This window comes from Anas acuta, chromosome 4, assembly GCF_963932015.1.
Source record: "Anas acuta chromosome 4, bAnaAcu1.1, whole genome shotgun sequence".
NCBI lineage: Eukaryota > Metazoa > Chordata > Aves > Anseriformes > Anatidae > Anas > Anas acuta.
The window spans coordinates 63422803-63449760 of record NC_088982.1 but is presented as its reverse complement, the minus strand read 5'-3'; the positions used below and the strand labels follow the sequence as shown (position 1 = coordinate 63449760).

The 26958-nt window shown below is 43.6% G+C and overlaps 1 protein-coding gene across 6 annotated transcripts in view; it reads left to right on the top strand.

The window, feature by feature from the left end:
* The window catches only part of ADGRL3 (adhesion G protein-coupled receptor L3), a 512834-nt gene that overhangs the window by 367513 nt on the left and 118363 nt on the right, over nucleotides 1–26958 (top strand). For all 6 annotated transcript variants that reach the window (XM_068681641.1, XM_068681639.1, XM_068681640.1 and 3 more), the window contains one exon: nucleotides 11023–11103. In XM_068681641.1, coding sequence (XP_068537742.1) covers nucleotides 11023–11103 — 81 coding nt within the window. The remainder of the gene's footprint in view (nucleotides 1–11022; nucleotides 11104–26958) is intronic.

Below are 26958 nucleotides of genomic sequence, written 5' to 3'. Positions count from 1 at the left end.
TCCTGCGCTGTCACCATCTACCTGCAAAATCTGTCAACTGGTAGCCAGAAAGGCCGCACACAGCTGATATTTGCAAGTTGGAGAAGCCCTTGTATTCAGATCCTCTTTCTGTGTGTGACATCTCGACTGGGGAGCTGCAAATGATTTTTGAGACCTTCCTCTCCCTCTCGTGGGTTTGTCCATCCACACAGGTTAAAGAGCAGTGCCACAAAGGTAGGCGATCTCTTCTCTTCTTCTGCTTCTCTAAAATGGGACTAAAAAGCTTGCTTTTTAAGAAGGTATTTGATTGAGAGAGAAAACATGAAAACAGAGAGGAAGTCTGTCAGAGTTGGATCAATTTGCCCAAACAGCTCAGTTTTTCAGCTGACAGCATTTTAGCACTCAGAGGGGAGTTGTCAAAATCTCTCTACAGGCAGCCATGTCCTTCATGCTGAGACATACCTTATATTATCTCGAAAAGAAAAGAAAAGAAAAGAAAAGAAAAGAAAAGAAAAGAAAAGAAAAGAAAAGAAAAGAAAAGAAAAGAAAAGAAAAGAAAAGAAAAGAAAAGAAAAGAAAAGAAAAGAAAAGAAAAGAAAAGAAAAGAAAAGAAAAGAAAAGAAAAGAAAAGAAAAGAAAAGAGAAAGTATCAGGTGGCTTAGATTACTGTTTTTTAAATTCACAGAGAAAATATCCACCCTCCTTTCATTTCTTTACCAAATAATCTCGTATTGATCTCTCTTACTGTCTGATCACTTGCTTTAGGGTTAAGTACATCCCCTCTTGCAGGAACTTTTTGCACCTTAGCTTAGCTCGAGCTTGGCAATAAGCTGGCAACAGAGGCAGGCAGGCTGTGCTGCTCATCTCAAAGCTTCTGTAGGAGATCAAAAGAAGTGATTAATGAAGTTAGGGTGCACGGACCCACTTGGAAAACAAATTACTCATCTTCTTGCACTTCTTTAATGATAGAAGTTGATAAAAATACCGTAATGAGGAAGACCCTTGTAACTCTTTATTGTCTGACAGTCCCATTTGGGCCGCAGTCACAGTGCAGGACTGGTCACAGAATGAGCGTCTGAAAGCTGTGGAAGATAGGAGTTAAAGTTTGTGGTGTGTGGTTTGGTGGCAGTGGAGGATGCAGGTCATTAAGCTAGATGAGAGGTTGCATGTAAGGAGCTGTGGAAGCAGGGCTGCGTGTTTATATTGGTTCCTGGAGGCTGTAGGCATGAGTTCCTGGAGAGAGACTCGTCTGATGTAGCAGGTGAGCAAAAAGTAAGGGCTCACCTCCTCAGGAGGTGACAGAGGGAGAGAGGATCACAGCAGAGGTATAGGCAGGATCAGGGAGGTATGACATGGGGATGGAGAGCATGCCGGCTATGCGAAGACATACAGACTGGAAAACAAAAGCATATTGGAGTGGACATCTGCTACAGGCTGTCACAAATGGAAGAAAGCAAGAGTGACAAATTCTTGGACTGCATCTCACACTGTTTGAAACCACAAGACACTTCAATTACCATCTCTGTGCTGGTGAGTCACATACCTACCTGCCTGCTTCAAATGTGTCTCCTACCATGTAATCCAGCATCTCAGCTGATTTCTCTGACAGCCTCCCCTGGATGCTTTGCCACTGAAATTCAAGCTCAACGTAGCAAGAAGCACTGCCTGATTTCTCCTCTTCCCCACTGCTCCCCTTCCTGCACTAACAACAGCTGCCCAGCTAACCGAAAGACAGGGCTGTGTCCCCAGCTCAATATGCAAGGAGTGAGCGTGCTGTAATGCAGGTGGCTTTCATGAGAACCTTTGACCTGGAGCTGTGAGATGTAGCTCTCTAAATTGTCCCGGCAGGTGGATTGAAAGCTGTCTGAAAGGTGGCAAAGAAAGGATGCAACTGGTGGGAGTCTCCTGGGGCAAGGGGAGAGCCTTGTGTGGGAACAGAGGGGCATCTAGACACAACGCTGCTGCTGTTCCCAGGTGTGGTTTTATGTTACACCGAGACTGAGAGCTGTCCCCGTCGCCCCCCTAGCCCTGGCTCTTTCATGTTTTATCGGATCTGGCGCTGCTGCCGTGGCAGACTGAATTGGTGGTGCTCATTGATCCAGCTGAAAACCAGTAATTACTGCTTTCGGTGGGTCGTTTTCCATCAGATCAGCTCTAGCTTGCTCTCTGCTTGCATTAGTTGCCAGATCTGCTGTGACAGGGGGGTGGAAATGCACGGCAGTGTCCTGAGAGAAGGGAGACCACTGTTAAATGGTATAGCTGTGATGTGAAGCTGCACCCTTGTTTAATAATGCCCAGTTCATGGAGTTGAGAGAGGGAAGAAATGTGCGCGTTATTGAGACCACAGCAACAAAGTGCAGGACTAAAGAAATACTGGTGGGTAAAAACAACAAGAAACGGGAGAAAATAAGGCAGAAACAGGCAGGAAGGCAGCAGAATCCCTCCCCAAAGACAGGGAGAACAAAGATGTAATCATGACAGCAGGATCTGTAGATCGGTGTCTTGGAGGAAGCAGTGGGCAGCCTCGAGGAGGCACCTTTCAAAACAACATAAGGAACTATTTTGCCTCTGCAGGAGATGGACTGGATGGCTTTGGCTGGGTTTCCCCTCTTCCAAACTTCTCTGTCCCAAGTCTTTTCAGTCCCATCTGGGGCAGAATTTGCTGGACGTGGTCCACAGCCCACTAAGGCGGTTGAAAACTTCCTGTTTGACTTTTGGGAAAAGAGAGGAATTTCGGACAGCAAGAGCTGGCACAGCGCTCTTCATATCAGATTAAATCTTTGAGAGGTGGCCAAGAAAACTCCTGGGGCTTCGCTGTGTTTGCCACTGCTAAAGCTGCTCTGGACAGTCCTTGCTTATGGACATTGATCGTCTCCTCCAGGGCTCTGAGCACTGCATTGCTCCAAATCCCTCAGTCTTGTCTGCACTCCTCCCTCCCCAGTTTCCAGTGCAGGTGAGTGGTAAATCATGTTTCATAGCACGATGAACACATCTGGGAGGAGAAGGGTAATATGATGTGTCATCTTTCTTTCAGCCTGCTGGGCAAGCTTTTGGGGAGCACATCTTAGAAAATGCACAGCCCTGCAGGTCAGCTCCCTGCCCCAGGCTCTGGGGAAAGCCAGACCTGGAGAGGGCCTTCCTCCACGTTCTTCTGTGTGTGGGGAAGACAGGAATTATTTAACACTATTCAATTATAATACGTGAAATATTTCCTGACTTTTTTTCCTCTTCCTCTGTTGCATACCAGGTTCTTATACTGCAGAGTAAATTCTGGGTTGTTTGCTGGAGTCTACACAGCATCCCTGGAGTCTAGGCCCTGCTACAGCCAATGTTTTAAGCCTCTAACTGAGGCGTGAGGTTCAACCAAACACAGAACACAAATTGCAATGTTTGCAGGGCATAGGGAGGAATCTCAGTATGACTTGAAGAAGCTTCCTTACCTCTGACTTCAGATGGGGCTTGAGTTTCGGAGTCCCAAAAGCTCATTTGAAAGTGTGCAGCTGCCACTAGTGAAAAGTCTCCAGTTGCTTCAGCTGCTGTAACAGTCAGGCTTTAATCCATTCTTCTGGCATTATTCTTATCCTTATCTTTGTATATGGTTCAAATCTGAGTTGCAAAGCATTCCCAGAAATTCAGCTAGCATAGATCCTCCTGTGTAATGGCTGTCAAAAGAGGGACGGTTTGGTCATCAAAAAATGCTGTTTTGATTTCCTTTCCCCCATGGTTAAGGGTGTTGTTTATTGTGACAGATTCAAAACAGAAATAGTACATTCTTGGAAAAAGATTAGCCCATTTTATCATGCTTTCCACTCACACAAATATGTTGTCAGGCGCTGTTCGTGGATTTGCATTCACTTTAAAACATGAGATGCTTGTATAGCAGGGACTTAGCCAAACGTCTTCCCAACTCACCCCTCTCCCTGCCTCTTTTATTAAGGTTTCTTCCTTAACTCCGAGGTGTGCTTTTTTTTGTTTGTTTGTTTTGTTTTGTTTTGTTTTTGTTTTTGCATTTAATGGCCCTGTGGCTGTGCTTGCAGGTTCCTCTGGTTGGTACTGGGGAACTCAGACACAGCTTCCTACAGGGAGATGAGAACCGACCTTCTCCTCTTCTGCAAATTGATTCCTCATGGGTTTTCCTGTCTTTGGAAGGCAGAGCAGTGAAATTCATGTATCAAAGCAGATTTCATGTGCCCAAACAGGCTGCCCACCCTATGACCATGGTGCCATGGAACCCATCCTCCTCGTTTCAGAGCTGCTTCTAGCAGTCCTGCCCTTCCCACAGGCATTGCACCTGGACACAGCTTTGCTCACGGATACCATACTTTTCCCTTTGCGGTTGCTTTAAGCTTCCAATCACTCCTAGTATGAAATAAAAGAGGTAAAATGGCAAATGAGCAGAGCTAATGTACTCAGAGAGCACTCTTTGGAAAAGAAGTTTTCTTGTATTCGGAAGTGTGCAAGGCTTCAAGGGGAGGACGAAGAAATAATCCTGGGAGAGAGGGAAGAAGAGGGAGTAGATGAGTTACAACAACCTTAAGGATTTAAAAGGGCAATGAAAGATGAAAGAGAGATGTACAGATGAAAGAGAGCAACCCCATAAAAGTCCGTGAATAAATGAAGCGGTGGACAGAATCAGTGCTAACTCTGACATTTCTGAGGTAGGGAATGGCTTTATAAAAGCTTTATTTAAAAAGAAAGCTTTTAATGCAAAATGGAAAAGGGTGGGCAGTGAGGAAATGATGTTTTGCAAAGATAGTCATTGATGAAAGGCAGTAAAAAGGCTGCTGGGAGAAGCCTGAATATATGCAGAGTAATAGGTCTGAATGAAATTTGTTTAATGGCATGTCAGAAGAGTTTGTTAGCAAACCTACCAGCTCTTTAATTTCTCTTTCCATATGTTTTTATATATGCATACATATTATGCAGTTCAAAAAGACCCATGACTGGAGAAAAAATGACAAGAAAAATGTACTAATTTTGGAAATTAAAGAGAACGAGAGTGATGATCCTGGAAATTGCAATCCAACAAAGTGAATGTAGTCTTCATCTAGATTATAAATTAAATTTAAAAAAAAAATCCTGTTAACAGAGGATTACAGAAATGTGGTCAAAAAGTGATGTTGTTTTTTACAGATCAGATCAATCACACCAGACAAACTAGATTGCTTTTGAAAATGGAAATGTTCAACTGGAGGGGGAGAGGAGCAGGTGGGAAGGAGGGAGCTGTAGCATGTAAATTAAACTTTATATGTAATGATTTTATTAAAATTGCTGGTATCTTTTCTGAGACTTTTTCTTAGGATATGTATGTTAAGTGGTGTGTGCCCATCCCATTATTATTAAAAAAAATGAGGTGAAGAACTGAAATCAAAGTCTCAGGAATCGATGTGCAGTTTCACGGTTATTAACTTACTCGTTAGTGGATGGATAAACAGAATGAAGAGTTCAGTCCACAGAGGTGGCTGTATTCAGAGGTGCTGAAAGCAAGGGGCATAGGAGAGGCAGTGCAAGGGAGCAGTGAGTTGTGAGAGGTACAGGCACAACATTAAATGATCTGGGTGAAATGCTAGCTAGACTGTCTAAGAAGGATCTCAAGAACAGAAGGGAGTCAGTAGAAGGAGAAAATATACCAAAACAGGATGGAAAATGGGTAGAAAAACAAGCAAGTGATACAGTCTGACATGACAGCAAAGAAATGTGTTGCAGTGATCTCCCCTGGATGGGGACAGTAGAGATAACATTGAGATAACCAGGCACTGGAAACTTGGAATAGGGTCAGAAGGGAGTTCTGCACTGTTACATGCTACAAGTGGTGGCTATGTTTCCAAAAACAACCAAGGGGAAGAGTTTTTAATAGATAACTGGATGAGACTGCTCTATTGCTATTTATTTTTTTTTTTTGTTCATGCATTTGCAGATTTTCTTTTGTAATTTTATCACAAAAATCTGTAGGCTAAATTATTTAAGGCCAGATTTTTGAAGATGTGTCAATGTTTATTTTGTGTCTGTAAGCATTCAGATCCCTTAAAAAAAAATCCCTCAAGCCATGCATGCTCTTACGTTTCCCACAGTCCTCACAAAATGCCATCTCTTTTCTTGTAAGTTACTGGCTTTTTAAGATGTGCTGCATCTCTCATGTATAAGACCTGAAAAGCCAGGTGCTCCTTCTAATCCACAAACATCTCCTCTGTTTCCTTTTCCTGAGGGAGGCCATGGCACCAGGTGGACTTTCCAGGCCATGTCTATACTTCTGGAGCACAACTCCTGTGAGGAGCAGCTGAGGGAGCTGGGGTTGTTCAGTCTGGAGGAGAGGAGGCTCAGGGGAGACCTCATTGCTCTCTGCAGCTACCTGAAAGGAAGGTGTGGGGAGCTGGGGGTCAGCCTCTTCTCACAGATAACCAGTGATAGAAATAGAGGGAATGGCCTCAAGTTGTGCCACGGGAAGTTCAGGCTGGAAATGAGGAGACATTTCTGCTCAGCAAGAGCAGTCAGGCACTGGGACGGGTTGCCCAGGGAGGTGGTGGAGTCACCATCCCTGGGGGTGTTCAAGAAGAGGTTGGATGTGGTGCTTGAGGACATGGTTTAGTGGGTGATATTGGTGGTAGGGTGATGGTTGGACCAGATGATCTTGGAGGGCTTTTCCAAGCTTTTGTGATTCTATGATTCTTTCCCTAAACTGCAGCTACCAAACATCCCGTTGCCACAGCACGTGCATTTGTCCTGCCTGCTGTGGTTGCTCCCTATCCTTGCTGAGGGAGGCAATGTAGGTGGAAAGAAGGAAGGCAGGGCGTTTGTGGCTGCCCACGTCAAATTGGGTGTTTGCTCTGCTTTGCCTGAGGGTCTGTGCCGCAGTGGGAGGGAGTGGAGCCGGGGTTTGCTGACTGACTTGACGTGCGGGTGAGAGCACGAAGCTGCTGGCAAAGAAGGTGGTTGTGATGTTTATGCAGCACTGGCCAGGCTTGAATCCTTACAGCATGATACACAGAAAAAAAGAGAAAAAAAAAAACAACAGCAGACAGGGACTGAACCGTTGTAGCACTCAGCCCTCGGTGCCCGCCTTCCTGAGGAGGCCGCCGCCATGGCGGTGGCTGGGCCTCGAGAGCAAGAGGAGTGAGGGAAGCGGAGCCCGACTGAAGTGATTAGATACAAAATTGGCAACTTCATCACGCATTACTTTGATGATTACATTTGATTGCTGTTTACTTTTTTACCTGAGAGCCGGCTGCAGAAACACCAGATGGTTATAGTCAGAGTGGGATTTGGAGAGGGCCGTGCAAGCTGTTATAATACAAGGCATGCCCAACTTTCCATCAGAAACGGAGACATCTTGACCTTTGGTATTTTGTTAGAAACAGGCTTTTTTTCTCTTTTTTTTTTTTTTTTTTTTAATGTCTAAAAAGTGGGTCACTTATTTAAAGAGGTGCAGTTATTTTTAGAGTGTTCAGTAAAATTTGGGGAGGGCCTGACGCCAGCCAGTGCCTCTCCCATAGGGCTGGGTACCTGAACAACAGCCCAGTGTTGGTTAGCTTGTGGGCAGCTCTTCACGCTCTTGAAGACTCGATCGAATAGGTTTGTGGAGGTGGAGCAATAGATGTGCAGGTGTACATCAAAGCTTGATACACTGAGAGATGGTTACGTGGGCAATGGAGGCCCACGTCCCACCTCCCGGTGCTGTGAGGTTGGCAGCACAGACCAAACACGTGCAAACACCAGAAGGACTGGGCGATTTGGAGAGGGAGATGTTGAGAGTTTCTGCCCGCCTTCTCCCCCCCACCTCTTTTTATAAAAAGAAAATATTTTCTCATTCCCCTTTCCAAGTGTTTGTGGTAGCTGGAACTGGAAAGGGGAGCTTGTCTGGGGTCACTCAGTCCTAAAGCTGAGGCTTGAAGTAAACACCTAGAACTGCTAAACTCATATGAAATGGACAGGGGTTGGCATCATTTGGCAAACCTGTCCTGTCAGTCTGTCTTGAGCTGCATCAGTGGTATCAGCCTCAAAATCTTGTGTGGTTTCACTGGACAAAGCTGAGGGTTTTAATGGAGTCATTAGTAAAACTTTTAATACTGCTAAAGACAGAAGAACCATACTCTGATACTCAGGTTTGATTGCCTGACTCAGTTCCCTCTGTGTACTTGTGCAGTGGTCTCATTGCTGGGGCTTCCTCCAGCCTCCCTGCCTTGCCTCCCTTCCCTCCACCCACTCAGGTGTGTAGCTATTGCAAGTAATAGTGAAATCAAAGAAAAAATATATGTTTCTGTTGATTAACAAGAAGGTTTGCAAAGGATCTTGAACCTGAGCATGTATTTGTGGCCATAGATAACAGTGGAGAGCTTTTTTTTCTCTTAGGGAAAAGCTATAATGAGTCTGAAGGGAAACTAAGTTGGCATTCGTGCCCAGAAAATGAAGTACAGCAATTGTATGCATTGCTTTTTTATAGAGAGTATTAAAACCCAAAATTTGATTTATTAATATTGTGAGAAATATACAGTCTAACAGGAGTCAAGTTTGATATTTTTGGGATCAGAGTGTTTTTTATCAGCAGCAAGTAGATAAAAGCTTTCTGCAACTTGTTTCATTTATCACATGTAATCATTTGATGCTACCGCTTCCTCCATATTAGGTAAAAGCTTTTATAAAACATTCATAAACTTCCTTAGTTATTACTGAATCATAATGAATGTCTAAACTTACAGATGTTCTGTAGTCTTTTATACTGCGTGTGTATCTTTACTCCAGCCTAGCCCTCCAAACTTGCGGAATTATTCTTTATTTTTTTCTGGTTTGGATCACTAGCAATGTTCTAGAAATGTGCCCAAGGGGCAAAAAGGGTACCAGTGTCCTGGGCTGCATTAGGCAGAGCATTGCCTGCAGATTAAGTATTGCTCAGTATTGGTGAGGCTACATGTGGGTGCTGAGTCTCTTTCTGGGCTTAGTAGCAGAAGAGAGACAGGGAGGAGCAGCTGAGGGAACTGGGGTTGTTCAGTCTGGAGAAAAGGAGGCTCAGGGGAGACCTTATTGCTCTCTGCAGCTATGTGAAAGGAAGGTGTGGGGAGCTGGGGGTCAGCCTCTTCTCCCAGATAACCAGTGATAGAAATAGAGAGAATGGCCTCAAGTTGCAGCAGGGAAAGTTCAGGTTGGAAATGAGGAGACATTTCTCCTCAGAAGGAGCAGTCAGGCACTGGGACGGGTTGCCCAGGGAGGTGGTGGAGTCACTATCCCTGGGGGTATTAAAGAAGTTGGCCATGGTGCTTAGGGATATGGTTTAGTGGGCGACATTGGGCGATAGTAGGGCGATGGTTGGACCAGATGATCTTGGAGGGCTTTTCCAACCATAATGATTCTGTGATTCTATGACTTACTGGAGCCAGTCCAGTAAAGGGCCACAGAGATGACTGAAGATCTGTGGGGAGAAGCTGAGAGAGCTGGAGCTGTTCTGCTTGGAGAAGACACGGTCCAGGGGAATGTTATCGATGTACATAAGTACATGATGGGAGTGGGGTGATAGGGAATAAAGAATATAAAACCATGTTCATCTCAGAGGCATCCGGTGACAGGAGAAGAAACAATGGGCACAAACTGCAATTTCCAGAAGTCCCTTCCAACCTCAGCTGTTTTGCATTCCAGTGGTATCTGTGATGCAGCAAATGGGGAGCCTGTCCCATAGTTAGAAGGGCACCGATTCTGCTCATTGAGCAGCTTGGAGTGAGAGGAGACCATCTACCTATTTCCACTGCAGAACTGAGCAGCTATTAGATGATAACTTGCATTCAGTAATGACATCAAATGGATTTTTAACATGTAAACAAGAAGGGGAAATCAGAGTTAACTCGTTATTAGATATGGGTTTGCCTGAAGCAGGTTTCCCATGTTAAAGCACTTAAAAGCAAAGACAGAATTTATGATGTGTCAGTAGATTTTAAACCTGAATAGCGTCCAGTTGTTGTAATGGCTACTAATAATGCAAATTATCTAAGTCAGGCTCAGTGTAAAGCAGTAAATATATCCCGTCCATTCAGACACACTTCTGTTTTTTTTTTTTCTCCCCTTTGCCATTAATATTTTATCCCCTTGAGGAGATGCTTTCAACATATTATGTGCACCAGCATACTGTGCTCGTGGTATTCCTGGATGTCATTACAAAGAAGCCTGAACACTGTACCACTGCTCCACTGCCTGTGACGCTAGCTTGGAAATGGCTTGGAGCAACAACAGCAAGTGTCAACAGGGAGCCGTATTAATTATTTGGAATGTGCCTCATAAGAGGAATCAACTGCTTTTATTGCAGCACGAATATTACTTGAAACAGGAAGGTTACTCTAGCTGTTATCGTAATCTATGTGTCATTAACTTTCCGTGTTTAGAAAAAGAGATTAATAACCCTGTAAATTGTTACAGTAAATAGATGAATTACAGCAACATGTTTTTATTATAAATAAAAGTTTCTTGATATAGTCACCTCCAAATTACTGGAGAAGAATTGGGTCTTTAGCAACTGGGAAACTGCACAGCAGTGTTGGGAACTGAAAAACTTCCACTCAGGTGAAAGCAATGCCAAGCTCCACAAACCCGTACCTGCAGGTGGGACAAACAGATGCAGTTATACTTCATGCCATACGTCCTTCACAAATTGTTGCGATACAGAAGTATTTGCTTCCCTCTTAGAGTAAGATTAACAGATTGAATGGGCTTGAGTGAATTTGCTTGTCTTCTGTGGCATATGGCCTCTTAAGAGAACGCTGTGCAAAATGTACATGGTAGTGGTGAAGCAGGTACAACTTCAGTTCTGAATAGCTACCCGTATCTGCAAGGAAAAAGCAAAAGAAATTGGAGTGTTTTCAACTTTTGATCACAAAAAATGATCACTTTCCACAAAATGGAAGTTCATCTTTGTTCTGAATGTCAACGAACGTGAAAAACATGCATTGGAAAAACTACTTGCAAACCTATTCAGAGTCCCATGCCATAAAAATATTGTCTGTTGAATTATAGCCCTGGTAGACCTCTGCAGGAAACAGTGCCACTAAAACACTTATTTGTCCACAGGGCAGGCTCACCACGGGCAAGTTTCCTATATTGCCCCACCGATCCACCTCGATTCGGATCTGGAGCGACCGCCATCCAAGGGTGAGTCAGTGAAGCAGTCTCCATGCACATGCATCGCCAAAGAGCCATAGACACGAGCGTATTTCATTCATTTGTTCATAGAGCCTCCACGGCAAAGTTACCATGCTCCATCCAAGGACACTCTCGGGAACAAATTAATTCCTCTGGGACAGTTGTATGAGAGAAGACCATGTCCCATGTGCCGCATTATGTAGCTCTAAATATGCCATCTGTTTCACAAGCCACGTTGCTCTCCTCACTACTTTACTTCTGCAGGGAGATGTGTACTTTAGCTCCTGCCCTCTGCCTTTCTCATTTCCTTCCTAATGGTATTGCACAGGGAAAGGGGGCTGGTGGCAGGATGTAGAAAAGCAGATTTCAGCTGCCTTCAGGCGACTGAAGGCACAAAAGGAGTTGTGCAGCGGTTTGAGTCTGGATTCAATTCACATTGACATTGCTTAAGGTTTTTTCTCGAGTTGGTAGAGAGACGTGTCCACTGCAGAGGTTGATTCCAGTTCTAAGTCACTTGATTGCCCTTGGGAGCAATGCTAGCAGCTAATATATGTGCACTGAATCCACAGAAGCCCTGCACAGGTGCCTCTGCTAAGTGGTGAAAATCAAGTGGTGTGAATGTGAGCCTTTGATCTCCCAGTCTGATCTGAAGGATCTTCAGCTGTCTGTGGAGTGATGAACCCTCACTGTTTGCCCCGTGGCCTGGGGAAAACAGGCTTGGACCCTGAGTATGCATTCATACTGCCACGTGAAGATGCGTATAGTGAGATTAATCTGGGTAGAACCATGTGCTGGGTGGCAGAGCTTGGGCATGAGGTTGCCAGATTCACAGTCCTCTCTCCAAAGCTGGGCTTGTCACGAGTGAGGCTGGTCATACACAATCTCCTGGCAGTCCACCACCTCCATTCAACTTGGGGTGAGTTACCCTGAGATTCAACACGTGCACTTGAGATTGTCAACTTCCAAGCCACTTGGAAAACCTCCAGGTTTGTGATAAAATTTGCTTTAAAAAATTTGCTTTAAATTTTCTAGCAGAGCACTTCAGTGATGCAGAAACAGGTGGGACATCCAGCACCTTCTCACTAAAAACTTTTTTGTGGTTGAATGTGATGATTCAGAGCTTACTTAGAATAGGTCAATGTAAATCTTTGCTGCGGGGTCTGAAGCAGTCTGTGAAAGACTCAAGGACGATGAAACAGCAGCAAAGATGATGCCGTGCCTTGCTTTCTCCAAGGTAAAAGAGCTAAAGACTAACAAAAATTTTTAGTAGCCTGCCGTTCACAAGGGCATAGCTACCTCTGTGAGACGGATGCTCCTGCCACCAGGAACAGGGCAAAGTGTGTCAGGCAGAACAGTTGCAGCACTTGAAGAGAAGGTGAAATAGAGTTTATCCAACATAAATGGCTGCATTAGCTGCTTTCAGTGGGGCATCCCCCACTCCAGCTGAGACATCTTAAAGAAAGGACTGCTTAGAGTGGAAGGAGTGATATTAGTGCTGCCACATACTGGAAGAAGGACTTGAATCCCTTGTATAATTTAACAGGAGAAGGCCAGGGAGGCAGTCGGCTCTGAAGACATCAATCCATTAGCTGGTGACTGTGGGGAGTCTTAAAAATGTGGCAATTGGTACTGTCTCACAGGGAAGAGCAAGGCTTTCTTTCGGCCCAGGGGCATGTACATCTCTTTATGCATCTGCTGACTCGTTTCCAGCCTCAGCACCCCAAATCTACTAGGGTGTACTAAAAATCATGATTATTTTTTTCTAAGTGTATGAAGGTGATGAGATTTTTTTGTTTGCTTGTTTGGCTACATTTCCTGACACCATGGAACACACACTCAGGTTATGTTCTAGGCCTTATCTCATAACCACGAGGGCTATTTTAAACAGAGAGGGCAAAAAAACACCTCTATTCTGAAGCTATTGTTGATTCACCACAGTTCCAGTAGCTGGTACTTTAAAAATAAAAAAAGTGAGTTTATGCCAATAATCATTCTCATGCCCTTCATTTCCCTTCCATGTTCCCCCTAGCACTGACTGAACACCGTGTACAGGTCAGTGTTGCACTTACAGTGGCAGAAAGAAGAAAGGTGGTAGCCACCTTAAAGTTTTAATTGTAATAAATGGAAATGAAGCCAGGATAGGGTTATAAAAACATCTTTCCTTCCTGTATTAAAAATGATACAGATTTAGTGCTGCCGTGGGTCTGTGCAGCTGCAATTCTCAGCTGGCAGATTTATTTGTAACTGCTTCTTCCTTCTCCTTTTTAAAAATTTTATCACTGGTGACATTTACCCACATTGTTTATGCATGCAGTGCATTTTTACCTGCCTTTCAGAGTCCTGATGCTAGTTCTGAATAGAGTATAAACTCCAGTAGTTTACTAGTACATTAGTGTCATCATACATTACAGGGTAATTACTCTGAGCCACTGCTCTGTATAGTACTGCAGTAATGACACCGTAAATCACTTAATAGAAATAAGGTGCTGAATCAGCGCTTGAAGCAAGACACTGACTTCTCCCCACCCCCTTTTTAATTTGAGGGTGTTTTAAAATTAATTCTATTATGCAAAGCACTGTTCACCATTATTTTTACGGCTCCTCTCCGTCTGATGATCCAGATGCGGTGGCGTTATTTTTGCACAACTGTTTACACCATCTGCATGCAGAATGATTGCAGGGGTAGCCAAGACCTTGGGCCACTGGAAATAAGGAAAATGCTGTGACATTGCTGAGGCTACAGTTGTGTCTTCAGCTTCATCACGTGTGGTCCTGAAGATACTGCAAGCCAGGACTGTTGGCTGGATGCTGAGGCTAATGCAGAAAGAGGAGAAATCTATTTACCTTAGTGAGCCCTATTTCGTGTCCTCCACGAGTAGTTATTAGCTGTTAGTATTTCAGGAGCCTCTTCCTTTCACTCGGGCAGCCCTGTTGTAATGAGCCGTAGAAGTGAATCACTGGTCTGTCGTGACAAACCAGTCAAACATTTCTTGTACCCACCAGTTGTGTTCTCCTGGGCTGAGGATTGAACCTGCATTTAAAAATGGATCGCTGGTTGCTGACAATAGCAAGGAATTTCAGAGATAAATGCTAATTCTGACACTCTGGCTTAGAAAGGAATTTTATGGAATTATCATACACAGCAATAAATTAAATTTAGAGTTTGGACTCAGTTTCTGCCAGGTACTAAAATACAGCGAATAGAGTGAATTAAACTTACTGAATCTACACACTAAAACTATTTATAAAGCTTTATAGAAGCAGATTTTAGTGTACGTGTGGAATCATATTAAACATGAAATATGTGCCTGGCTTTTACAGCTAGGCAGTCCAGGAAGCTCTCCTACCCTGTTGAGCTAGCATTTTGTAATGGTTTCCTTCAAAGTCGAATCTCAGGAGACAGAGTTGTCTTGGAGATTGATATACTTGAAGTCAGTGTATGTCCAAAATATGAAATTATAAGCAAAACCATTTATTGGTCCCCAGTTCTACAAATACATAGCAAATTCGGGAGAGAGGTTCTCACCTTTCCGTGCATATTTCTCAAGTGAAGAAGTTGTTCTGGCCCCAGTACAGGCTTGGTTTTTTCTCCTCTAAACCTCGGTTGTGTGGTTCAGCCTCCTTAGATGCAGAATCGCTTCCTTTAGGGAATCCTATAGGGCATGGAGTCAGGGAGACAAACAGAAGTTTTGCTACTTTTTCTGTCTTTCCAACTCAGTGGTGTGCCCCTTCATGCATTTTTCCTTCAAAAACTGGGCCCACTCTGTCACTTATCTTTGCGTTTGCAAAGTCTGAAGAATAATCAACTGTTCCTGAACATCAGAAGCATTGCAAAATCTTACTACCAAAAATAGATGAGGTTTTTGAATGCACGCATTCTGGGTCTTTTTTTTCTTCTTTCTTCTTCCTCCCAGAGGACCCATGGAGGGTCGATGTCTTTGCAGACGATCTGGGAGGATCTGACAGCCGGTTCCCAGCAGGGCTTACTGCGCAGCCCGGTCCTCCTTCCCAGACCCAGGGAAAGGGGGATCAGGGCAGTGAGGCCCGATGGTGCTCCCTGGATGAGTTCAAGCTGACACACGGAGTCACGCATCCCGTGCTTGCCAGGCCCTGAAACACCCACCCCTCTGCCTTCCTTCCCCGGTGACAGTGCTGTGGGAGAGTTGTGTTGTTTGGTGGCCCTGCTCTGAACTAAAGGTGGCCAGATACCTCCCAATTCCAGGCTTTTTCATCGTTGGCTTGAGTCCCCCTAATTTATGTAGCTTGGGAATCCTTTACAGTGCCTCTCTGGTTTTCCATGAGGAAAACACGGTGTTTTTTCATCGGCTCTGTCCCACGTGGCTTTTTAGGCAAGTAGGGTGTATGAGGCGTAGAGGTAACTGGTGTTTCACCAACTGAATGAGAGGCAACCATTCACAGTAATCTCACTGTAAACCTACTGTCAGTGGAAAGGTTTTGCAACAACCATATGTGCAGTCAATTTTCAGTTGCCTTACCTTGAACGCATCTGTACAGATCCACTTGTTGACTCCTCTGCTGTTTCTTTTTCATTTGAACTTGGCTTTTTGTCATGATGGGCTGCTCATTCAAAGCCTCTATGCTGGAGATGAGTCTTCAAACAACTTAGTGTGGAGACTGAGGGTTTTTTTTTGGGGGGGTAGTGTGGTAGATGCAGCCACAGGGATGCGGCTGCCAGGTATGGAGCCTGTTTGAGTTGTGAATGTGATGGACTGTGAGCTCTGATAGAAGTATGTGATGTTTTTCCCAGTCCCAGCCACAGCTCTTCAAAAATCTGTCCTCACGGTTCAGATCTGTGCTGAAATGTTCATCTTTGTGGAACACGCTGATTTCCCTGAAGCAGCCAGCTGCTTTGAACACGGGCCATGCTCAGCATTTATTAATTCCTCATTTAGATAGCATGAATGAGGATAGCTAGCATCCTAACCAGGGTAGCCAGAGCTTCTGGAAACCTTGCAGCAAGCCTGCAATCCTCCTGTCCGCTTGCTATGATCAGCAAGGTCCGCTTTACGTCCTGTAGCTATCCATAGTCAGAAAGAGTTAATTGAATGCCTTTCGCTGATTCCTTTTTTTTACTGTGGTGTTGAACTGTTGCTCTTACTTCTTTGGAATGTGTGTTTTCATTGCAGAGGGGCACCTCAGGGCATTGCTGTTTATTTATAAGATAACAGCATTTTCTCTAGCAGTAAACCGGAGCAAACAAAGTCTCTCAAGGAGGAGTGCTAAATCCTGTATGCTGGTGGGAACTGTTCAAAGTATTTACCACTTGAAAATATTTAAGGAATCGAGGGGAAGAAAGAGTCTGACTGATGTTTAACACCTTTTCCATTATTCCTACAAATCTTAAGAAAGAAAGAAAAAAAAAGCATTATAACTCGCTTTTTTACCTTTTTTTCTTTAAAGTGTTTTTCTATGGAAATCAGCACAGACTGTCATTTAAAGATGCCTTGAAATTTTGTTATTTTTTAGGCTGTTTTAAGCTACGGTACACTCTGATGTGTTCAAAGTGGACAGAGATGTCCACCCGGGAGATTCTTTTGACAGAGGGCTTCATTTTCCCTTGTACTGAGTTGTGCCAGTTGCCGTCAGCAGGGCAAGTTTTCCCCCATCCGACAGTGGCAACAGCTGGAAAGCAGAGACAGCTATGGCAGCACACCCTCAAGCATCACTAATCCAAAGTGAATGTCCTATTACCAGCTTGAAAAAAAGCCATGGAACTAATTCGATGTGGAAACGAACACAGCGCTGCGTACAGCATGAGACTCTTCTCAAACTTTTTTTTTTTTTTTCCCTTTTCTGCCAGACTAATTTTTGGCTACACTTCTCTTTCTGAAATATTTATAGGGCAAATAACTGTTTTAAATGAGCAGATGGGGGAGACATAAGACAAGCTGTTAAATTAATAAACATGTGTGGTGCTTTATCAGTAAGGGAGCCCATTTTGGCATTTCTTCTGGATGATTTGTATGGCCTATCACCATTGCACCTGGTGCAGGGACAAGAAATGGGCACTTAATAACCAAACAATGTGCAAACTCCTTCCATTATAACTTCATTATGTCAGATATAATCGTCTATAACTAGATGTCAAATACATAATTTATGTCCAGCTCCCCTGTGGAATAGTGGCCATATGAATGAATGGCCCCATTAATGGGAAGGAGCTTTTACCGTAACTTTTCCCCTCCTGGTACATGGTCCGTTTTGTCATCTGGTATTAATTCTGGATCATTTCAGGCCTGTAGAAAAATGCCTGTTATATTTATATTTGTGTAATGGGAGAGGAGGGCAAATAAATCATACAAGAGATCAAATTTCAGGTCCACTGATTACCGAAGCCATACGGATGTTTAAAAGGGAGCGGTATCGGTCTGTAGCAGTTTGATTGAGAGGCATAACTGGCCTTCATGTTGCCCATTCAAAGAAGTTTAAGAGGCATACGATGTGAGATAGCACTTCTTAGGGGAACTCTCCGACACAAAGGACGTAGCCCCTGGAAAGCAGGGCAACCATGCTATTGGCATCGTTTTCAATATCTTGCTTCTTGCGTCACGTGCTGCCTATTTGCAGAAGTGCTCCATGACTTATACAATGAAGTGTATCATCATAACTTGAAAATCTAAGGTGGGGCATATGAGGATGATGTTTTATTTTAAAGGAGTCCTTCAGAAACATGGGTTTGCATTAGAGTGGGACATAAGATCCCAGCTGTTTTTCAGGGCAGGACCTGTGGATGTTCACAAATAGGTACAAATTCAAAGGGTCAGGTAGACACAGGTCCCACTGCAGAATTACTTTTATGCATTTTTATTGTATGTTTTTTTTAATTTATGGCCTAGTTTGGGTGGTGGAGAACTCTGGTGGAGAACAAATTGATACTCTAAATCTGGGAGGACAGTTAGTTAGCAGTCGAGATAGGAAGCCACCTCCCGTTGCAATGTTGATGTAGTTACTTAATGAGAAAATGGGTTTTATTCTATTGCAGCTACAGAGGTAGTGTTTGTTTTATTCTTCATCAGGTATAAATTTGGATGAAAAATGATCCAGTTAACACCATTTATAATAGCAGATGACTTCTTCATGTCTGATAGAGTTTTCCATTGACAGCACAAAATGATTTTAGACTAGATAATGAATGGTATGTTTACCTAACAAAAAATTAATGCTTCCCAGACTTATAACTTGGATTTGTGAGTGGCATGTATGATAAAATATTTGCAGCGGTGGAATATTGCATTACATCTATAGCATCTTCTACTGGCAAATATTTTTCGTTATATTTTTCTGTTTCTGTGATTGTTATTTTAGAGTTTTTATATCATCAACAAAAGCTGCTAGAAAATTCACTGTATGTATTTAAAGAAAATCACTCCCTTGGAAGGTCTTTTCCCCTTACGAAAGAAATGTAAGCAATGTAATGTTTACTTTAATTCCAGTAAAATCTATGGTATGGAGTTAGATTGGGAATAAAACAGGTTCAGTTCCTCTCATAAATGATGTCCAACTACATTCACTTGACAAAAATGATCCGAAATGACCCTGTGGTCAAGTCTAGGTTTGTATATGAGACAAGTTAGGAAAAGCAGCTGATAAAGACCTGGGCTATTTACTGGTGGTATCTGGCTGCCTTCCAATAAAGCACAGAAGTATTTTAGTAGTCAGTCAGTACGTTTGATGTAATCTCATTGAAGTTCATCAGACTTGTGCCTCTCTAGAAAGGCAACCAATTCCTCATACGAGCAAATCATGTTTGGTTCATGCTTGCTGTTGACAGCACAGAGTCAAAAGGGGAAGGAGTTTTCATGTTTGTTTGGTGGATCTTCAGAAAGCTCTGCAGTAGGATTTTCTGAAGGTAAACAGTTGTGGGTTTTTTTGTTCCCTCTTATTTTTTTTTACGCTATTTGACACTTGGAATCATTTTGGGTTGAACCAGAAATTGTTGAGAAAAAAAAAAAGAGATGTTTCCACCAGAGAGTCAATGGTCTGATTCCTTCTAACATTTTGGCCCTTGAATTTCCTTAAAGCAATTTGAATCTTCACTTTTTATATCGCTCTGTACAGGGGAATTGTGGTGATGTGTTATAATCCATTCCAAGGGAAATTTATTTCCATGAATTGGGTACCCAGCTCTTCAAGTGTGCTTTTGGAAATCCCAGTTTTAATAAACGCACGCTACATACTGATTAACAGATAAACAGTACATAGACCTGTTGTTAAGATTGTAACTTGGCTCTCTCTTAAGAGGTCTGGTTATTTCAGACTTTCAGCCAAGTCACTTTGGCCTGATAACGGCAATATTTGCTCAGAAGACAAGGGCCGCTATCCTCTAGATCCAAATGGTTTGTTATTGCCTTCAAATTAGTTCAATGTTTTTCATTCTCCTGGAAAATTGATGGAAAGCAGTATTTAAAAGATCTTGATTGCCTTTGAGAAGGGAGATTATGGTTTGCAAATGTAATTACAGGAGTTAGAAGGACATGAGGGCACGATCCAGGCCATGGGGCTGTTGGCCAAGTTTTCGGGGTTGGGGAGAACGAGCTGGATATGGGGCAAAGAGAAGATGTTGCTCTCACCCAGCTGAAGACACCTTTACATGTGTGTTTTGGATATATTTTTAGTGCAGCCAAATATACTGACCTTCAGCTAAGGAAATGAGTTTCCCGAAAGCCTCTTCCCCTTTGCGTGTGAGGGCTAAGCAGGCTCTCACCTCTTCCTTTTTTTCCTTTGACAGATCTGGTACATTGGGAGTCTCATGAATGGACAACTTTAGATGAAGCATATTAATTTGTAAGAAGTATATCCCTTGCTTCATTGCAGCTGTATTTTTCCTGGAAAAAAAAAATAAAATTAGTTGTGTTTCTTCTTTAAAAAATTACCGCAATTATAGGTGCTGTGCTGGCAGTCTCCCCTTTAGATTTGCTGTTTTTCTCTAAGTCCTGTTTTCGTCTTTTATTTCTTTCAGACTGCTGCTTTGCACAGATGTGTGTGTGTGTGTGTTATGCCCACAAATTTAGTAGTAGACATGCAGCAAAATAATACTGAGTAAACAATTACATTTCATTTTCTGGAATAAAAAAGGAATGTGTGTCCATAAATCTTCCTTTACAAAATCTGGGCTCGAGAGTAAGAAGAAGACAAGGTTTCTAAATTCATGAAGGCCTTTTGCGATGGAATCCTGTGTGCCACTGAAGTGTAACAAGCTTATTTATATTTTATTGTGCTTCTAGATCAAGCTGCATTATTATGGGCTGCATTCCCCAGATACTATAGCTGTTGCTAAGGAAAAGGTACATTATGTTAATATTTCGTGATAATAACTATGCAGGCTGGGTTTTGTACATTAATAAAGTTACGGGGGGAAAAGTGAAGTTAATGCACCATTTTGATTTAATACTCCGTAGATTGTAGGTCACGTTTAAAGACAAAAAGCAAGCTTGAATTTGAGAGGAATTCAAAGAGAAAAATGTGAGAAAACCAAACAATTGGCAGAATTTATTTACTGAACTTTTAATTTGCTTAGCAGTAGGGATCTGGAACCAGCTCCACTAAAAGAAAACTTGGCAGAAGCAAACTAAATGCTTTTACCAGACATTTCAGTGAAGAATTTCTCAGCATTTCTCATGCCTTAATGTGTTTTGATCATGTAAACAGAACATTCATCCTTAATTCCTGTTTCCTGACCATTTCCAGTGCTGTTGTTATGTGATTTAGGTACCTTCTGATTCATTTAATGTTAGGTTGATTCACTAAGAGCCCACAATCAAGTAGCACAATGCACAAAGCAGAATGGTGACATAATGCATTGCTTTTGGTGTATGGAGTCAAAGAAAAGGACAAAGTCACGAGCAAGATAACGATGTCCATGCTGGGTATTTTAAAAAAAATATGCTATACAGACTGTATTGACGAGTATTACAAAAATGTTTACAAAACAAGGAAAATAAACAAGGAAGGATCTTGGCATTCCTCCTAAAGGAATGTTCTGAACTGACTTTCCCCTTTCAAAACTGTTTCCTCATTAATAGTGCTGCCAAGGCATGAAGCAGCCACAAAGGGAGGACTGAATGGGTAGGAGCTCATCCGAATGCTCGCGTACCGTGCAGGGCGAGCCCTGCACATGGCTGATTTCAGCAGGACAGTGGCCGAGGAGAGGAGAGGAGAGGAGAGGAGAGGAGAGGAGAGGAGAGGAGAGGAGAGGAGAGGAGAGGAGAGGAGAGGAGAGGAGAGGAGAGGAGAGGAGAGGAGAGGAGAGGAGAGGAGAGGAGAGGAGAGGAGAGGAGAGGAGAGGGATTGTTGGGCAAGTCGCACAGTTCAGAGTTGAGGAAAGCAAGATGAACTGGAAAGGGAAGGACAAAATGCCTGTGTTATGTTATACACAACATGTAGAGAGGTTTAAAATATCCCTCCTCCAATGCTTTAGTTTGGGACAGGTGGGAATTTTGGCTGCTGGAGTAAATGAGCTACCACCTCCAGCAACTGTACACACAGTAATAAAATAACGCTTGCTCTCCTGATTACCCACCCCAGGCACCCGTTCCTGCCAGCTCTCTTCTTCCCAGCTTTGCACCAGGTCTCTGCAAGCTAACAGCAAAGATCCTGAGTTCTCGTTCTCCTCCAGCATCATTAACCGCTCCTAACCTGCAGTAATACAGAGCTCAGCCCCAAAAGTGAGAGTGGCACAGATCGCTCATGTTTTTCGAGTCTGTCAAATGGACCACCCAAATCTTCAGTTCCTGTCCTTTTCAGACCAGAATATCTCTACCTGCTGGCTCCAAGGGCTGTGGACAGGGATGTCTAGAGTCTTTGTCCCCCAGTAATCCACCCATGGTTTTAAAAAGTGGGCACCCCCTCATTGCCAATGGTTTGTGCTTATCTTTAAAGCACGTTGCTCTTCCACATTGTGTTTGGTTAAATAACCGCAGCTTGGAGTAGATACTTCGCATATAAGCTGACAGGGTTGACACTGTGAGTATTTTGCAATCATTTGTTTAATTAGCTGAAGCTCTTTGGGGAGAAGTTTATGAAATGGCATACTCCCAAAGTCTAATTTAAATCTGTTTTGCTTTTTTGATGGAGGGCTCATAATGCAAAGCATTAAAAAACGTATGAGTGAATGGAAAGCGACAAAACCCCTTCTGTTAACGGGCAGTGCCTCAGTAACAAACTTGTCCAAATACAGAAAGGAAATTACACTGAGTAAAATGACCTACAGGAGGGGAAATTGGAATTAAGTCCACGCAGCTGTCATGTCTTTTTTTTTTTTTTTTTTTACCTGTACTTCCCCTCTGTTTTCATTTAGCGCAATGCTTAATTAAGCTTCTCCTTTGTTTGGAGGTTAATTCCTTCTCTAATCTGCAGCTATTTTTGCAAAGGTGTTCATTACTGGAGCAAACGAAGGCCTAAGACTGGAGAACGGCAGGTGCCGAGCCTCCTTTAGCAGGAGGGGATTTCTGCTCCCGGCGTAGCCTCGCGGCCCAGCTCCCAGATGCAGGGCTTGCGTGTGGTCACGCAGACAGCACCTCTGCGGCTCTCTGCTTTCAGTAAAATGGTGAGGAGCTTAATTTTCTGCCAAAGTGCCGTGGCAGTGCTGCTCTGCCTGCTCGCTAAATACGTTGAGAGCCCTTCGCTTGCAGCAGAGACTTAAAACGAGCACTGGGAAGTGCGGTACTGATGCTGAATTTGGCTGCCGAGCTGGGGACCAGGCAGCATTGGTGGAGCAGAGACCAATTCTGCAGAGGGTTTTTCAGCCTGTCCCTCCTACAAGATGTGCTTTGCCTTTTGGCCAAATGGAAGCAACCTTGAGAGCAAGAGCTAAAGCAGCATTGAGAAGGAGAAAGCGTTGCCCATCCCCTCGTTCCCTACCCTGTGGTATATCACTCATGAAGGGTGGCTCCTTCCGAATAGCAGGAAAGGCTGGGCATAAACAAGAAGCCATCACTTGTCGTAGAGAGAGCAGGTTTTATTGTTATGTTTCCTTCTCCTGATTGTGAGATTAGGCATTTCGTGCTTCCACAAATACATCCAGCTTCTCTAGTAAGTGATTTTTAACTGTGGCGCCCTGTGGATATTTATTTCGTGTACTGTGGTCTTTTTGGTTCTTTAGAAGCTCCAGCTTTGGGGGAAAATAGAAAAGGCAATCGTGGAGCTGGCCGGATACTGCTGACACAGCTTAATTAAGGTTTAAATTAATTAAATATTTCTGAAATGAGCAGGTATTGACAGAAATCTATGGCTGTCCTATACACACGTAAAAAGGAAAAAAAAAAAAAAAAGCAACAGTACTTTTAGATACATTTTTCTTTGTTGTTCTCTCTAGACAATGCTGGTGGTAAACTGCACACATGGGTAAAGCATTTTGCACTTTCTGACAATTTATTTCTTCTTCGGAAGAATTGGCGTGATGAGAAATGGCACAAACAGCTCAAGGAGCATCAGCTCTTGCAATCAGTAGCTGGTGAAATTAGCATATTCCTTCTGCTTTGTTTGCACAGACAATTACAAATTAGATCAAGAAAGTATACTCCCAGAGGTGTGTTTGTGCTTTATAAGAGAACATTGGCATGGGAAGGGGAAAATGTATTAGTACAAAGCGTTTTAGCCCCATTTGTAGCTCGTACTGCTGGCTGCAAGCTACAAGTCTTGCACAAATCCAATAGAAATGGAAAGGAAGAAAAATGGGGGAGGAAAGGCAAAACAGGAGCAAACAAAGAGCTGTGTGAATAGCTAATTAGGATTAATTGTGTTCAGCCGTGCAGGAGGTGCTGGGAAGATCCTGGGTGGGTTATGGGAGCAGTGAGGGTGGAGGAACAGAGGTGCATGCTGAGCAAGGTAGGAGCTCCCACCCACCAAAACTGGGTCTTTGAGCGTTTCTGCATATAGAGGTTGCTTTTTCTGAGGGGTCTCTCCACCTGGGACCTCCCTGTTTCAAGGACACCAAAATGAGGTAAGACCAACCACCACCTTGCTAGAAATACCAGCGTGAGGTTAGCGTTTGGTTGTGTGGCAACACCAGCCTCTTCTCCAAAATCTTTTGCCCCCAGAGAGGGCCCCAGCACCTCTCCAGCTCCGATGCTGGGGAGATGTTAAGTAACAAGCAGCTTTTACTGACTGTAATTGTGCTTGAATTAAGTAGCTGCCTGTGTGCTTGGTGGCTCCTGCAGCCTGACATCCCTCCTGCAGCACTGGGAACCTCATCGCTTCACCTCGCAACAGTTCCTATGCCAGGCAGCTTCGGAGGGCACAGCTCGCTTGGCATAACTCTAAAATAACTTGGCAAGTGAGCCCTGGAGGCTTAAACTCTTGCCCTAGCTGGGATACATAATGATCTAGCTACCTGCAGTCCCTGATCTTCCCTTTGTTCTCTGGTTTTCTCAGTTATCATTTGTTCACATGCCAAAAACAAATACATAAATAAATAAACAAATTAAAGAAAAAAAAAATAAGGAAGAGGTAAGAAACAAAAGGAAGAGGATTGGAAATGCTCACTGCAGTTTGCAGGCAGGGCTGAGAGGCAGCCTTGGCTCTGCTCTTTGTGTCCTCAGGGTGGTAGTGCAGCTACTGCTTCTCGGTGCCTCGCAGGCTGGCGGGCAGCAGGGAGGCACGTTGTGTGTTTAATTTGCTGCTCGGATGTTTGTTGTGAACGTGCGTCCCCGTACTGAAATGGCACAAATGTCTGTGCTCGTCTGCTTCGTTTCCTGAAGCTGTGTCAGGGTTGCAGGGACAAGCTGCAACCAGGCATTCTTGTGACGGCATTCTCAGTGAGTGGGTTTGGATTTGGGGACTGCAAGTCACTGTCAGATGAGCAAGGATTTAGAGAAAATCTCTTCTGCCACTCTCTTGCAGCCTCAGGAGACAGGGCAGAGCAGCAGGCAGCTGGCCAAAAGATGCACAGGTGAAGAAATGAGCTAAAGGAAAAAGAAAACGCAGGGAACTTTTATTGGATCCAAATATATGAAGATTTTTTTTTCTCTCTTTCCACTTAAAGACAGCTTATCAGAAATCTTTGCAGAAACTAACAGTGTGGATTGGGTAACTGAGAGCTTTCTGTACAGCAGCTTTCAGAAGGCAAAGGTATTTCTCCTAGCTCCAGCAACAGCCCCGAGCAAAGGTGAGCTGCAGCCACCCCCAGCGTAGATACTGAGGCTGCGTTTGGGCTGTGCCCCTCATGTGCATGTCTTTCATCCTTATATCTCTTTGGCCGGGGTTTGTTCCCAATGTTGATGGACTGCTATTGTAAAAAGTGATGTATTAAAGGAGAAGATAATCACATAGCGGGATTTAAACCATCAAAGAAGGGAGTCCACTTAAAATGATGAGTACAGCTAAAAACTCCCCAGACTTCAGAGTTTTGCGGCGTGCGGATGATAACGTACTGCAGGACATCCTTCACTGGTAGGGAGGGCTCAAATCTGTGAGGCTTTCCAGCCTTCATCTATGAAATCACTTTAGTGCTTGGGATTTTCATTTGGCTTTCTACTCTATTTGATTGTGGCCATGTTTGAATAATGTCAGAGCGGAAATTGGTTTTATTGGACTTAATTTTGTCCACAGAAAGATGTGCAGTGCCTTGAAATATGATGTAATTCCCGAGCAGAAGGAGATGGGCTTCTCTTCAAGTCAGACCTCAGCCCTGGTGTCTTGGTTTTTAATAGTCCAGGCTGCAAAGTAGTAGGAAATGGTGGAAATTGCAAGGTGGAAGTGGGTTTAAATGGCAGTAATCTCTACTCTTGATGCAGGGAGAGAGCTGCAAATTGCTACTCTCCTTCAGCTGGGAGGAAGCCTTAAAGCAAGCTGTTGCTCTGCTTTTGTTTGATGGCATTTCACCTTTTTTTTTTTTTTTTTTTTTTTTTTTTAAGTGGACAAAGGGAAAAAAGATTATAGGGAAAAGAATGTAATATAGACCTGGAAAAAAAAAAAAGGGTCTGTGTCCAAATAGCTCATATTGTTGGGTATGACAGAAAAAAAAACCTCCTTCCTAGGGTGGAGATGCTCGGATGAAGATACTGGCTGTGAGTGAGGGATAGCTGAAGGTTTTGATTGAAAGTGGTTGAGGGAAAAGCTGAAGAAAGGCAGTGCAAAACCTCCCAGAGCCCTGAAATGATGCACGGCTCAGCCAGCAGACACGCTCCAGGCTGGAGGCTCCCAGCCGCCTCACCTTTATCTGAAAAACCAAAGCAGGAGTCTCAGCCGTGAGAAGAACTATTTAAAAATAATAATCATCATAATAATGGTGTTGCTCAGATTTTCTGGTTGCCATGGTTTTTGGGGACTGTAGTATTCGCTGCATTCCAGATACCAAATATAGACGTAGCTAATTTCACCTGGAGGAAAAAAAAAAAAAGTGATGGGATTTTCTCTGTGTTTTTTTTTTTTTTTTAAAGTCGGGGATTTTAAACCTGCAGTTTTGGGGAGGGTCGCTTGTCTGCTGATGGGGTATTTGTGTGTGTGTGTGTGCACAAAAATGATGCTGAGCAAGGCCAATGGTGAGTTGTTTGGGCTCTGCTAGATGATGCTCGAGTAGCTCTGTGAGTAACTCGCTGCAGTCAATGCCTGTATCAAAGATAAAGGTTGGCAAGCAGATTTTTGGCTAACAGTCCTTGCTTTCTGTGCCAGTTACTCAGCAAGATGGATCTAACCCAAACCCCAGAGCCTGGTTGGGATAGAGGTACCCAGGCTGGGGCAGAACTGGCCGTGTTCCCCAGAGGCCGGAGCTGATGCTGAGGCTGTGCCTCCTTCGAGTGTCCATTTGTGTTTTTGAAGAGCAGTGGTTTCTTCGAATGTGCATCCTCTAATGGCCTTCTGCATTATCCTTTCGGGTTTGGTGGGAAATGGAAGTTCCCCTTTTCT